At 38.4% G+C, this 13,722-nt stretch overlaps 1 protein-coding gene across 1 annotated transcript; it reads right to left on the bottom strand.

The window, feature by feature from the left end:
- Nucleotides 1–271: 271 nt before the first annotated feature.
- spo11 (SPO11 initiator of meiotic double stranded breaks) lies at nt 272–5,781 on the bottom strand. The gene is given in 13 exon segments (XM_088937244.1): nt 272–391; nt 691–802; nt 983–1,059; nt 1,225–1,262; nt 1,839–1,938; nt 2,155–2,264; nt 2,487–2,523; nt 2,902–2,988; nt 3,648–3,759; nt 4,023–4,116; nt 4,480–4,568; nt 5,450–5,563; nt 5,678–5,781. Coding segments are annotated over 13 exon segments (1,194 nt in total).
- Nucleotides 5,782–13,722: the final 7,941 nt, after the last annotated feature.

Genomic DNA, 13,722 nt, shown 5'->3' with positions numbered 1-13,722 from the left:
AGTTCACACCCATGGATTATGCCTTTTTAGGAACCATTGAGACTAGTTTGGACGTACTCTCAAAGCATATTAACGTTGAAAGTTTGCAGCAATTGAACCATTGTCTATAAAGGCATGAATAAAAAAAAACAGTATTTAAAACAACTGGTCACAGATTTCTGCTTCTTCCAATGCATACAACAGAAAAACACTTCCCTGAAAGGGTTAAAACTACAATTTATCTGGATGTTGACTGCAATGCTGAGCAAGTCCAGAGGGCGGCAGTTAGAGATCATATCCATCCTCCATAGCGCAGTTTATTTGGCAGGTACACACGAGTAAGGTAATCTGGAGCAATTGATGTCAAACACTGGATTTCTGCTTTCTGTTGCCATTTCAGCATCAGTTCTATCTGCAAGAGAACAAGTTATATCCCATGATACATCAGAGTGGAATTCAGAAATTATACAAAAAGAAATCTAGTCAAATGTTATGTTCTTTATTCTCTCTGTCATTGCTTTACATGCTATATGCCAATATGAAGAATTTTTCAATCTGTTCCTCATTTCAACATTAAGTTTTTGTTTTCATTCCTTCTTATAACTTCTCATCTGCAGCCCATTATGTTGATTAGTACCAGGTACATTTAACTTGCCAGTGCTTCACTGTTAGAGATATCCAGACAGTGTTTAACTATTTCTATAGCCTTACCTCTTTTTTCCAAAGGGGTTGAGAGTTAAAGTAGGGTCGTTTCTGAAGACTTTGAAGTTTGCTATGGTCCCGTTTTGTAAAAGGAATTAAAGCATCTTTGGGAACATTCAGTCTGCAACAGATATGGAATGATATTTTATCCATCTTTAGCAGTATTAGTCATGTTAATAACAGTAATAGTTAAGATGCTGTACAACTGGGGAAAACATTAGGAGTTTTTCATATTCCACAAATAAATTGTATCAAAATAATTCAAGGTAATGCCAAAAATGTTAACATAGACCTAGATAACCTTTCAATATCAGATGGAAGGAGGCCCAGCCACATCACTGCAGGAACAGTCAGATTGTGTGCGTCGAATGACATAGACTAGTGAATAAAAGTCACACACACAAATACACCATAATTAGAAAGCAATCAGTATTTCACTTTCACTTAAAACATTTTTAGCAAGAAAATATAATATACATTACAGTGTGAAGTAGTTTTTTGAAGGATAAACAGTGACTATTAAATGCATTGAAATAAGCTTACCACTGATCCATATTTATAAATGCACATGATTTCAATACCTAGAAGAATCAGATATTAAAATCTGTATTATTAACTTTTTATTGTCTGTAAACTCTACTGAATACTTTCCACTAAATATATTAACATCTGTCCAGTATCAGGACATATCCATATATGTAACTATAACAATATCTTAAAGCTGTAAGCATTGTTCGGGTGACTGAAATTGTATATCTGTTAAACATAAACCAGACTGCCTGTGGACTCAATAGTTCCTAAACAATTCTAAACAGCAATTCTGCATATAAGGTACTTTACAATAGCCTCATTCTGTTTTCTATGGTGTAATAAATCAATACATACCATTAGCAACTACTAGTTTAGGCAATTCTTTTTATCAGTTTTAAATACTTCTTGTTAAGTTGGTGACAAAAACATGATAAACCAACTGTAACTTTATGCAATATAATTATATATTTATATAACTTTCAACACTTCTATAACGTCAGTTCATACTAGTAAATTGGTCAACTCTGTTTTGAAATAAGCTGGAAACTGATTTCTTCCAATCTTGATTTTTGGTTCTTTGGAGGTACCGAAGAAGCCACAATTACACAAAGGAAGTGATAGAGTACCATGTGGATCTGCATCCACCAGTGCAAATATAGGAATGCACAGAGAATCCCACAGCCTCCTCACCATCAGCCTGCTATTTACATCTGGGACTCCTTTACCCTGAAAGTGTGACAACAGTCAGGAAAAGCATCTTTCAACATATCTGCACATTACAAATAACATGGGGTTATTTTCAGCATAAGGCATTCATATAATTAAAATCGTAGTTTACTTTTCCAATACTTTTTGTTTCCACATTTGTAAAATGTATCACCCAATTTCTTTCCCAACTTTCTATGCTGGCAATTACATTATTTTTTTAAGATAGAGACTCACTGTGATCATGATACATGGAGCCAGTTTGGTACAGAACTCATCATCCAGAAGCCTTTGGAAAGTTGCGTCTTTTTCCACAATCAAGACAAATTTTGCAGTGGAGACAAAATCTGATTATTAAGGTTAGCTGCATGTGCTTTTAAGAGATAGCTGTTTTTTGATCTAATATTACATTATTATTTTCAAATAATTTGACCACTTCAAATTATATAATCAAAATAAAAATTATATACATACTATTAACAAATTATAAAATTGTTTTATAAACAGTAACAGATATGCACAAAGATTACAAACATTTTTCTCTAAAGTTTTGCAAAAGTAAAGGATACTTTTTATACCACAAACATTGGAGGAAACCAGGACTGCCTAAACAAACAGAGACAGAAATCAGTTTTTAAGACAATATCATGCATAAAGCTTTATTTCAATATTCACACAAAATGTAACTGAAAAGTAATAAAATCTGAATACAAAATCTTGCAGTTTTTTACTTTTAAAATATTACACAATATCATTTGTTGTGAGTTGAGCGTGGAATTAATTAAAAATTAGTCCAAGTATTTAGAATTAGTTCAAATACATTGCATAAAATGCTGCCTAAAAGTTCAGAGATCTTTACATCTGTTCACTGTAACATTTATCATTACTGAATAATCTGAATTATTTTTTATGATACCAACGGTAGTCACGGATAAAGCTCAGTGCTATAAATGTGGTACTGTACCTGCCTGCTGTCTCACATACCATGGAGCCAGAGTCACAATTCACCTTAGTGCCATCTTCCTCTGTGTAGCACAAATCACCTGCAATGAACCCTTTGGAAGATGCAAGCTAGAAATGATTTACAAAGAAAAACCAAGGCCAAAAAACAGTTAGGCTATTGTAAGTAGTATCACTTTCAGATTTATTTTAGCACTTTTTAGGGCTGGTTTCATACACTCAGATTATCCCTACTCCCAGACCAGCTTGCTTATATTACCATTAAATAGTACATGGTTAGTCCTAATAACGTTTTGTGAAATCAGTCCAAACTTTTTATCTTAAAAAAGTGCAGAAATAGAGACTTTGTTTAAATAAAGGACAATTGTTTATGTTTTGTTAGTAAAAAACACGTGAAAATTTAATGTCCATTTGCTTTATCACTAGAACATGTCTTAAGGAGTACGAGAAGCAAATTTTAAACAGAACTTGCACTGTTCATTTGTTTCAAATCTATCTGGAAGGTAATCTAAATGGTTTTCAATGAAAATGAAGGGTTTACATTTTATATACTGTTTCTTAATGATCCAACTTCACGTAACAAAAGGATTAAAACAATTAAGAAAGATAAAGATAAAGTACTGTTAGCAATTAAGAAACAAAAATATACATGAAAGATTAATCAATATGTTTCTGCCACAGAATTAACTTTTCCATTCAACAGCAAGGGATATTAGCAGTGTCTTTGTTGTATGAATTGAAAAGCATGTGACATCATCAAAATCACTCACCACGTGTAGATTCCTGCGTGGAACCCTGAGCATACAGGAAATGTCATCCACTATGAGGTCCACAGTCCTCTGACTTCCAAACAGCTGGGTGTCATTGTAATAGATGTCCCTAAGTAAATGAGGCAGACATTGTTTGCAATATTAATTTTAAAATATTTAAAAGGAGACACCTTTTATCAAGAGTTCTTTCTTTCAAAACTGTGATGAGATGTCAAACTGATAATGCTTCAAACTGCTGTGACAACACACAGAGTGATAGTCACTTACAGGATTAGAAGAGAATGGGAACAAACAGGAAGAAGAAAGATATGATGTATATTACTGAAATGTTAATTCATTAGTCAGTATTAAACTGGAATACAATAGATGAAGGGCTGTAAGCAACATGAAAAATTGCATCACCTTTTCGTAGCATATGAATTGCTTTGTACCATCTTGTAGATTACAGACAGTACCTTCAGGGTTGTAGCTACAAAACAGTAAAATTGATTATTTGTTTGTAATATTTTTAATACTTTTCTTTTAGTAACATAGGTCACTGAAAAATATTTTGAAATGGAGTTTGATTGAATAAAGAATACGTTTTTAAATCTTAGCAAATGTGATTTAATAAACTCTACTCAGACTCTTATAATCATCTGAATAGCAGTTAAATATATTTATGACATTTAACTTTAAATTTATTTATGTCAAAGTTTAAATCTTAAACTTGACATGTTACATACACACTGCAACTCTTTTAAATATAAAAACAAGAAATAAAAAAGAAAATAAGCACACTGCAGTACTGATTAGTTGCAGTGCAAATACATATCTAAATAAGCATAGTTACCAAATCTGGTCACCGATCTTGAGCAATCACTTCTGATTGTACTGACAGTGTAGTCTGAAGCTGCATGCAGACCAATATCATCTTCAAACCTTCATCAACACAGGAAAGACCACCAATCAGATGTTTGAAACCAGAAAACATCATTGTAATAATGTAATGTGAGTCAGTAAGAATGAAGCCAAACACATCGATGCCACTAGTAACTCCAATCCATAAATTCTTAATTTTTAAGAACTCTTTAAATCTATTCCTTCTCAAACAGAATATTGCAAAAGCAGAACAGAATGTTTGATGTGGATTTATCCTTAGGAATAGAGAGTCTTATCATAATAGATCTTCACAGGATGCACAACACAAAGCATTTTATAGCTTTGATTTTCTTTTATGTCCATCATCAAAACTGCACCTTTCTAGAACGGAATTTATTTCATCTTCAAGGCTTAGGGCTATGTACTTCAATTCCAATAAGCTGTTTTATGTATTTCTTTAAAACCTTTTATGTCTGTTATTGTCTAGCTCAAGATATTCTTTTCAAACTATATATATATATCAGTTAAGAGCTCAAAAGAAGTATTAAAAATATTTTTTTAATGATTTGCATTCTGTGCAAAGTGATGATATGAATAGTCTACCACCAAACATTTAAAGATAATACGGGTCTTCTACAAATGTAAAGACCATTTTTATCTTAACCTATGCACTTGATGTATTTTCATTTTACCCACTGTACAGAAACCTTCCATCTACAAAATAATAATCAGCTATATAATAATTACTTGGTTAATTGACTAAGTATAAGAATATATTGAATAAACTTGATTTATTTAATCATATAGACTTGATATGGGATAAAAATATTTGCCTTTTTAATATGTTAAGGATTTGGCCTTGCAAACAAATAAAAAACTCATAAAAACCATCGTGATTTTCTCTAAGCAATTAAACCTTGAATATTACATACAACTCATACCTGATGTTGGACCAGCAGGATCTGTTCAGAACAGTCAAGGTTGGTGCCTCACTTTTAGACAGACTGATTAGTATTGCCTCTATCACATTTTCAATCCGGGACAGAACAATTTCACTAGGAACAAAAAATGATGTCTTCCTGAAATGTACATTGGTGAAGATAAAGAAGCAGGCGACAGTTTAAATGTTATATTTTTAAAAGATGTTGAATTGAAGTGGTTTCATGTACCTTGTAAACTCCTCATCTCCATCACGTAGCAAGGAATCACTGGGTCCGTGATTTTGTACTAATAAGGCCCGAAGCCTGTCAACCTCAATAAACTGTTCAGACATTCACACGTCCAAAATGTGCACATAAACTAGAAAAAATTAGTGCAATGCAGAATTAAACTCAGTCAACAGAGAATACAACCAGTGGGGCTTGCACATACATCTGTAATTGTGTTTTCAACTCTTAAAAAGTGAAAATGGAAATTGGTGTCAACCCTGCACCAACTTATGAGTTTTAGAACTGTACTCATTCAGGCATGTTGCCTGCATGTTGAAATGTAAGCAACTGGACTTCTGCAGAAGGAAAAAAATAAACATACTTTGTGTCAAATTATGGTACATTAACATTCCCTTGAGTGGGTGTCCTTCAATTTATCAACTAGTAAGAACAATTTACTCAAAAACAATTTGAGGAGCGGAATATTCTGTGTGCTGAAGTTGTTGAAAACTACTCTTGAAGTCAGATATTTTTAACACTCAGGAATGACTGAAGAAACAAATTAAAGGAAAGTCTAAGCAAGCAAGCAGACTGATTCAGTCATCAATTAGCACTGGACATTTAGCGCTTCGCTTGAATGAAGAGAAGCAGACACCGTGTTTCTCCGAGACCAGGGCTGGGAACCACTGGGATATGCTCTTCAGCATTGCCTAATTAACCTGCCAGCAACATTCCAGACAGGGATCAAATTCACAACCCAGGGGCTGTGACACACACACACACACCTCCACCCAACACACACAACTGAAAGACACAGAGCAACGTGAAATCAAATACATGTATCAATTCGTTTTGAGAAACAAGTCCATTAACATGTATTTGCGGTTCAGTGGGACTTGATCAACTCCGTCGTGGGTTGACACAGCTGCTGAACACAGAGGGTAAAAAAGCGTTTAGCAGACTCGGGAGCCCCCAGGACAATGCGTAGTATCGTACCTTCTGCTGGGTTAAACGTTTTACTTTAATATTACAGAAAGGTCACTGTTCGTAGAGCAGCCCACAAACACATTCATACTGAATTTCATGACTACCGCTTTCGTTTTCACTTAATTATTTTGTTCTATACAAGACAGATAGTTCTTGCCATTGTTCCTGCACAATAATACAGCAGGCCCATATACCTTACAAATGTTATATAGTGGTATTACTTGTATTTACGTTGTAATGGCACTGGACTCCGCGACACAATATAAATAACTCCAGACTAACCTCGGGGTTAAGGGAAGGTGTTGGGAACCTTTCTGCGCTGAACTGACTGAGGCGTAAAAGGAGAAGGGAATGTCAGCCGTTCGCGTCAATTCCCGCCGAGGCGGATAGCATATCTCTTCTGTAAAATACCGAAACAACACTCGGTCAAATTATTTTTTTTTTTGGTTAATGTCTTAAAACAAGTAGTACAACTCTTGGGAGAGAAAACAATTAGGAAGTGTGTGCAAAGACAACGGTAACCGACGCGACCGAGCCGCTACGGCGTGACGCCTGGGCACGCGCACATCTAACCGTGGCGGGGGGGCTGAGATCTGCACGTGGCGGGGACTTCGAACGGCTGTCTCTTGCCTGGGGTATAGCCTAGTACGCGTGTTTTTCCGTGTGCAAAACACGATTTTCCTCATTTTCAATGTCATATGTACGTATTATATGTGCGCTTGTGGTTGCGTGCTTATCAGCTGCACCTGCTAGCGGTTTACTCAGGCTAGGTAAGGCTAGCGCACAAAGCTTTCCGCAATCTGCATTGATGCGAGATCCAGCCTCTTATTTTGCTGTCGGTATTTCCACTACTAAACGATTATTCCGAATAAATATCAAGTCTGTATCATTGTGTATTATTTATAGTAAATAGGGAAAGATTTTGACATAACTTGACAGTAGTTTCCTCGTTTACCTGGAAAGAGTTTTCCTTTAGGAAGAAGGTGTAGCTTATCACGTTTAGAATACCTTTGTAATGTGAAAATGCAGTCCTCGTTGGCAAGCATGTCATTGTTTGCATGCAAAGTGTAAAAGAAGAAGCACAAGTCCCTTCGTGAATTGTTGGACACGACGCATTTTTGCGCCTGCGTGATTTTTGAGGGGTGCCTGAATTCTCTGGGTAGCGCAAACATTGCCTGCAAAACAATGATTTGGGTCCCCGACCAGCTGCAACACCCAAATAGTTCTTAGCAGTATTTGTACACGACAGTGGATGAGTACAAGGCCTTCTTCGACGCATTTTAAATGTTTTATTCTGTGTACGTGCAACCACACAACATCCCAGTTTATTGTATTATACAATACAATTTAACATCTATACATCGGGTTCTAAACCTCAACAGTCGGGGAGACCTTTAGTGTCGTTTGAGTGCACCAGTGCTCACAATAATGCCGTCCAAATGCGCTTAGCATTCCAGAGCGTCTCACGATTCAGACCTAAATGAAAACAGAACCAGAACTTGGCAAGTATAGTCTCAATTTCTGATGCCCTGTTGAGATGAACACAAGATAAAATGGTGCCTCTCCTTTAGTTGTCGCGACACGATTCTGTTTTTATGAGAGTCTGAAGTCAAAGTACAGGGAGTACGAAGAGCCGTAATATAATTAATAAAAAGGACTAATACAAACTGTCGTCTTTTTAAAATTCTTACATATTTATGTCATAATACCAGTTTTACAAATTAGTTACAGTATATCGAGGTATGCAAACAAGTATTTTTACTGCATGTGGGACCAATGTTTTCATAGCACAAGTTTATTATCTCAGATTGCAGAATCTGCAGGCAGATTTAATATCTCTGCAAGCAGTACGCTAATGAAATATATGTGGACATTTAACCAAACGTCTTCTGACGTCTTCCATCTGCCTTACGAAGAGAAAACGCAGAATGCTCTCGACGTAAACACGACTCGTAAAGCAAATTGTACACAGAAAGAAATGTTTTTTTTTTATCGAATTTTATAATTACAATTCTAGTAGGTAAGGTTGTTCATCGTTAACGTGTTTGAATATTCGCTGAAGTTAAGAAACAAATCTGCGCACTATTTAAACCTTTCTTAGCTTTCGATCGTACCCCAAACACAGAAACGGGTATTTCAGGGTCGCAGAAATCGGAGAATTTCAACACCTACGACACCCAGTTAGAGCTTAATCGGTATTAAGCAATAGACAGTAAAAGTTACAGTCTATCGTGGCATGTCAAAGGCAGAGTCACGCTATTTTGTAACGCCCGCTGGGATACCGGTTGCGGAGTGGCCTTGGAGAAGTGGGGCAACAAGGGATGTGAGACGAACATCAGAGCTTTGAATGAACTGGACAGAGTTTAACCGCACATCCTCGCATCCATCTCCTGCTGCTGATCTCCCTTAGTGCTCTGTGCTGAGCAGTTCCACTGTCTCCAAAAATAACGGGCTCGCTCGCTGTAAAAGTCGATTCATTAGTGACAAGGGGAGACCTCAGTTGCTCTGCCTTTTTTCAAAAGTGAGTTTGCACATGACATGTTCCAGAGCTGTGTGCCCCGGGCCCTTCGGCTGTTAACACCTCATTGTGCCACATTGGGCACATTAGCGCCTCCCGTGGCATCAACGCTCTCTGTAATAGCAATCGTTTGCCGACTCCGGAAGACACTCATAAATGGCCGGCGCAGCGCTGCTTGACGATTCTCGGTCAAACGTTTTCCAATGAGACCACATTAAAAGACGTTAAAAGAGCAGGGAGGAGCAATAGGCCACCCGAGAAGGCACGTTATGCAAAACAAGAGAAGCGGTTAGTATCACAGAGCTTAACTGTCACTGAAAGTCAATTGACAAAAACAAATTCTTTATTTCATGTCAAAAGTCGAACAATGATAGTCTAGAAGTGGGCCGAGTTATGTCCTGTCCAAACACAAAGGGTTAAATAAATAGGAGGGGGAGGGTGGTGAAGATGAGAACACTGTAAAAACCCCATACCTTTATGGCTTGTGTGGATGGCATGGCGTGCTAGCAGCAGACTGCAGAGCCCGAGACACGTGAGGGTGTATCTGGTGTGTAATTTTCAGTCAAGACTTCCTTTCCTCCACCGTCCCCCACTCCTAGCAGCTGCCTTTGAATCTCCAACATGTTTGTTTTCTGTGAAACACAAAGTGACAGCACTGTCGTCCCACAGATCAGGAAACGGCTATAATTCTTAAAATATGTCATAACTGCTTCTAATTAGAGTGTATTTACAGCCGGCAGGCCTGGAGTCTGCTGCGCGCTCTCCACTTCACCTACTTCAGCTGCTCCGTTGTGCCTGGCTCTTGCCCTGAGATGCCCAAAGTGAGCTCAGCCTCTTCATGGCCCTATTTTTAGAGCAGAAGGTTGGTGTTCATTTGCAGCAAACAGCTGAACGGCAGTACGAGACAGCTTGGGAAAGGAAAGGATAGGAACCAAGTCCTGTTTGTGACGCATAAGGAGAGGAAACCCTCCTGCGTGAATCCCAAGCCTTTGCCTATATGGGGAGCGTACAGGTAGAATTATGCACTTACTAACGTAAGTTGATTAACACGTCTAACAATAAAAAAATCTGGCCTATATTTCTCTGAAGGCACATAAAAATGTATTTTTGTTTATAAACAAGGATTGTGATTTTGTTATGCATTGGGATACAAAAAAAACCCCAAAAGGCCTTTTCCCCAATCCGATCTCTATTATTTTAAAAAACAATTGCTTAAAAAAAATAGACACCCCAGCTTTTCCCCAATGCCAAAACAAGCATGGAGGCAAGGTGCTACCACATAGCTTTCCATTCATAGCATCCTTAATCTGTAAAAGACCATAACATCTGGGGCGATTGAGATAAACAGGATCCCCTCTGCTTTGGGGATGGTGAGAGATCTTGGCAGATGTGGAGTGTTAACCTGGAAAGACAGAGAGCACTGAGTCATGTGCTTGTCTCGGGATATGCATTTTCACCGGGCGATAGGAGAGGGCAAAGGGTCAGGAACACAAGGCTAACAACTGCAGGTGAGTGGGATTAGCTTCAGTCAGAAGCCCAAAGAAAAAGAAATAGAGATCTGTTAGACTAATCCTGACAAATGAAAAACAGAACAACAGCCTAACCTCCTCTGCTTCCCATCTGCTATTGCAAAACGCAGCTTCCTTTGGTGTGGTACTGTTAAAGGCAATCGAGCAGTAGTCTGTGAAAGAGGGTGACAGAACATATGAGGGTTGTGATGACAGTTCAGAATCACAACTTTTCTCACCAGCTAAAAGAATAAATAAAAATTTTAGATACCATAAGGCTCTAATTTTACTGCAGTTGGATGCAATATTTTGTAGACTGAAAATATGGTTAATACACAGTCGTTTTTTGTCTCTTTGGAAAGAAATGAATCAGGTAAATTATGTACTTTAACATCGACACATGTGGAAATGCTACCATTAAAGGTCAGATTGTTCCATATTGTTCATTGCTGTGGCAGACGTTTGTAACAGACACACTACTTCACTTTCCAATATTGCCCTGACAACGTGGGTTCAACAGAACAGCAAGATCACAGGGTCACTTGCTTTTGTGTCCAGACCATCCTAAAGGCCTTCACTGCCAGTTTGGAATTGACAGGCCAACAGCAAAAACATGACAAAGACAACAGTTCAATAAAGCCATTTTCCCACATTATCTAATACAGGGTCAGGGAGGAGACAGATTCTAACCCAGCAAGCAACTGGCACCAGACAGGATACACCCTGGGCAGGACACCAGTCCTTCACAGGACACACACACTCACACCAAGGCCAGCTTTTTCCCAGAAGCCAATTAACCTATCATTATGTCTTTGGACTGTGGGAGGAAACTGGAGCACAGGGAGGAAACCCATGCAAACATGGGGAGAACATGCAAACTCCAGACAGATAGCTCCCCAGGAATTGAACCCAGTGCTCCTGCACTGTGAGGCAGCCATGCTAACCACTGTGCCACCCAATACGCAATACTCCTTAAAAAATATCTTTGCAGCAAGTTAAATGAGATTAAAAAATGCAGTTTAAAAATAAAGTTTACAATTGTTAAGCTGTCTTTACTTTGCACTAAAACAGCTGCATTTCATATGTCTTCAGAACACGAAAGTGCCAAATGCTAATTCAGACATTTGCAATCACTCAGCTTCACCTGGTTAGATGTCTGAGAAGGCAGGTCTTTGGAGCTGTGGAGCAAGCTCTGTGTGAAAATCTAGACAGAAAAGAATTTGACCTTTGACTCCACATCACGTAATTTAAAGGTCAGTTTACCTTGAAAAAAATACTTTTACTGTATGCTCTGCAGAACTGCCTGCTGTGCCTTCCTTCCAGTCTTCAAAGGAGCACAGACCTTGGTATTTAAGAAATGAATGAAATAAATATTAATTTGACCTCTGTCAGTTACTAGATCTGAGGTCAAATGTCCAAAGGTAGCCGTCTTTTATGGACGAAGGAATGGAACTCTATCTCCTTCTGTCTGCAAGACCAAAGCAATACACATGGGGCTGTTTTGTACTGGAGTTTGGCTTTGCATGAACTGTTGTCAAGCTGTAACCTGCAGGCTACATGTTTGTTTCAGCAAGCCTCTGAGATGGGAGATTGGGAGGAATCCTCCGTGCTGGTGTGTTGGAGATTGCTGCTTTGACAGCCTGTCTTGTGTGGGCGAGTGAATGTTAAGATCTACAGATGAAGATCTGGACACAACAAAACAATATCTGAAAAACAACCAACAACCCCGTGTTCTAAAGAAGGGCTCAGGAACTTTTTATGTACATTTGAGGGGGCTGTAAATGGGCCAGGAAGGGTGGGAGCCAGCGTTTTGAGTGTATTTAAATTGTGAGATGCTGTATTTTAGTGATGGGTTTGGAGGACTGTTCAGTGCTCACGACAGAGGAGGGAGTGGGTTCTAGTTGAAGTGAGTTAGAATATAGAGGATCCTCCAGGACTAAGAGATACAGGTCCAGCTAAATTACTTAACATCTTTACACAATTGTTAGTGTCATAAATAAGACTTTCTGTGAGTGGAAAAAAAGGAATTTCACAGCTCTTTCAAAAACTACTATGGTTAGCTTAAAGGTCTTCAGAGGTTGCCTGTGGCACTTTGCATTTTTATTGCTTGTAATGTTTTCGGCAAGAGATGGTGTAAACGTGCTTTGTATTCTGGCCACCTTGCTAATGTGAAACACCGATCTTTCCCCTGTTCTCAATTACCATGACAACTTCATTGGGATGCTATTGACCACTGGAGGCCTTGACTAATAACTCACTCACCACAGGGTAAGGAGGGGTATGGGCATCTTAGACTACTGTGATAAGAGACACTGTATTCAAATGTGAGGCAAATGTGTTCACCTCTTCTGACAAAATAAAATCCGTGTGTGCACAAGAGAAGGAAGTGCATACTGGAGTGTGAGGGAGAGAGTGTGAGCAAAACCAGTATGAGCTCAATCTATGTTCTGCTCTGCTTCCTCTGGTCAAAGACTAGTCAGTGCACATGCTCCTTAAGCCTCAGCCCGTGCCACTGTTTGCAGAGAGGGTCATTAGAGGCAGTTTGACCGGAACAAAAGGAGCTCTGTTCCCATTGTACTGCCTGAGATTGACATCCTTCAGTCTGATTGTCCCATTTCACAAGGGGTGGGGACTGGCTTAACACTGGAGCTCTCTACCCACTTCAACAACAGCCAACCTTTTAGCATCTCAGTTAGAAGCCACTGCAAAATAAACAGGCGGTCCCTTTTAGTCACTTCAATTAAGGTAACAGGCCACGTCTGCGTGGTCTAGCTGCTGCTGAAATGAAATGGCTGTCAACTGGTAAACAACAAAATAAACACATTATCAAAAATATTTTTTTGAGAGGAGCCAATCTACTCCATTAATTTTTTTTCCCTACATTTAATTGCATTCAAAGTAGAGCATGCCTGCACATGCTTGTAAGGCAAACTCAGTTTGTCAGTTTCAAGCAAACTTCATAAATATTGCAAGCAACATGGTAACGAGCAGTCCTTTGTGATCCCATTTACATTCTTGTCTAATCTTCTTTGGGAAATGTCTTGGTAAAATCA

Source organism: Atractosteus spatula, chromosome 19 (assembly GCF_055471065.1).
Source record: "Atractosteus spatula isolate fAtrSpa1 chromosome 19, fAtrSpa1.hap1, whole genome shotgun sequence".
Taxonomy (NCBI): Eukaryota; Metazoa; Chordata; class Actinopteri; order Semionotiformes; family Lepisosteidae; genus Atractosteus; species Atractosteus spatula.
Note: the sequence above shows the minus strand (reverse complement) of the source record. Positions and strands in the feature narration are given on the sequence as shown.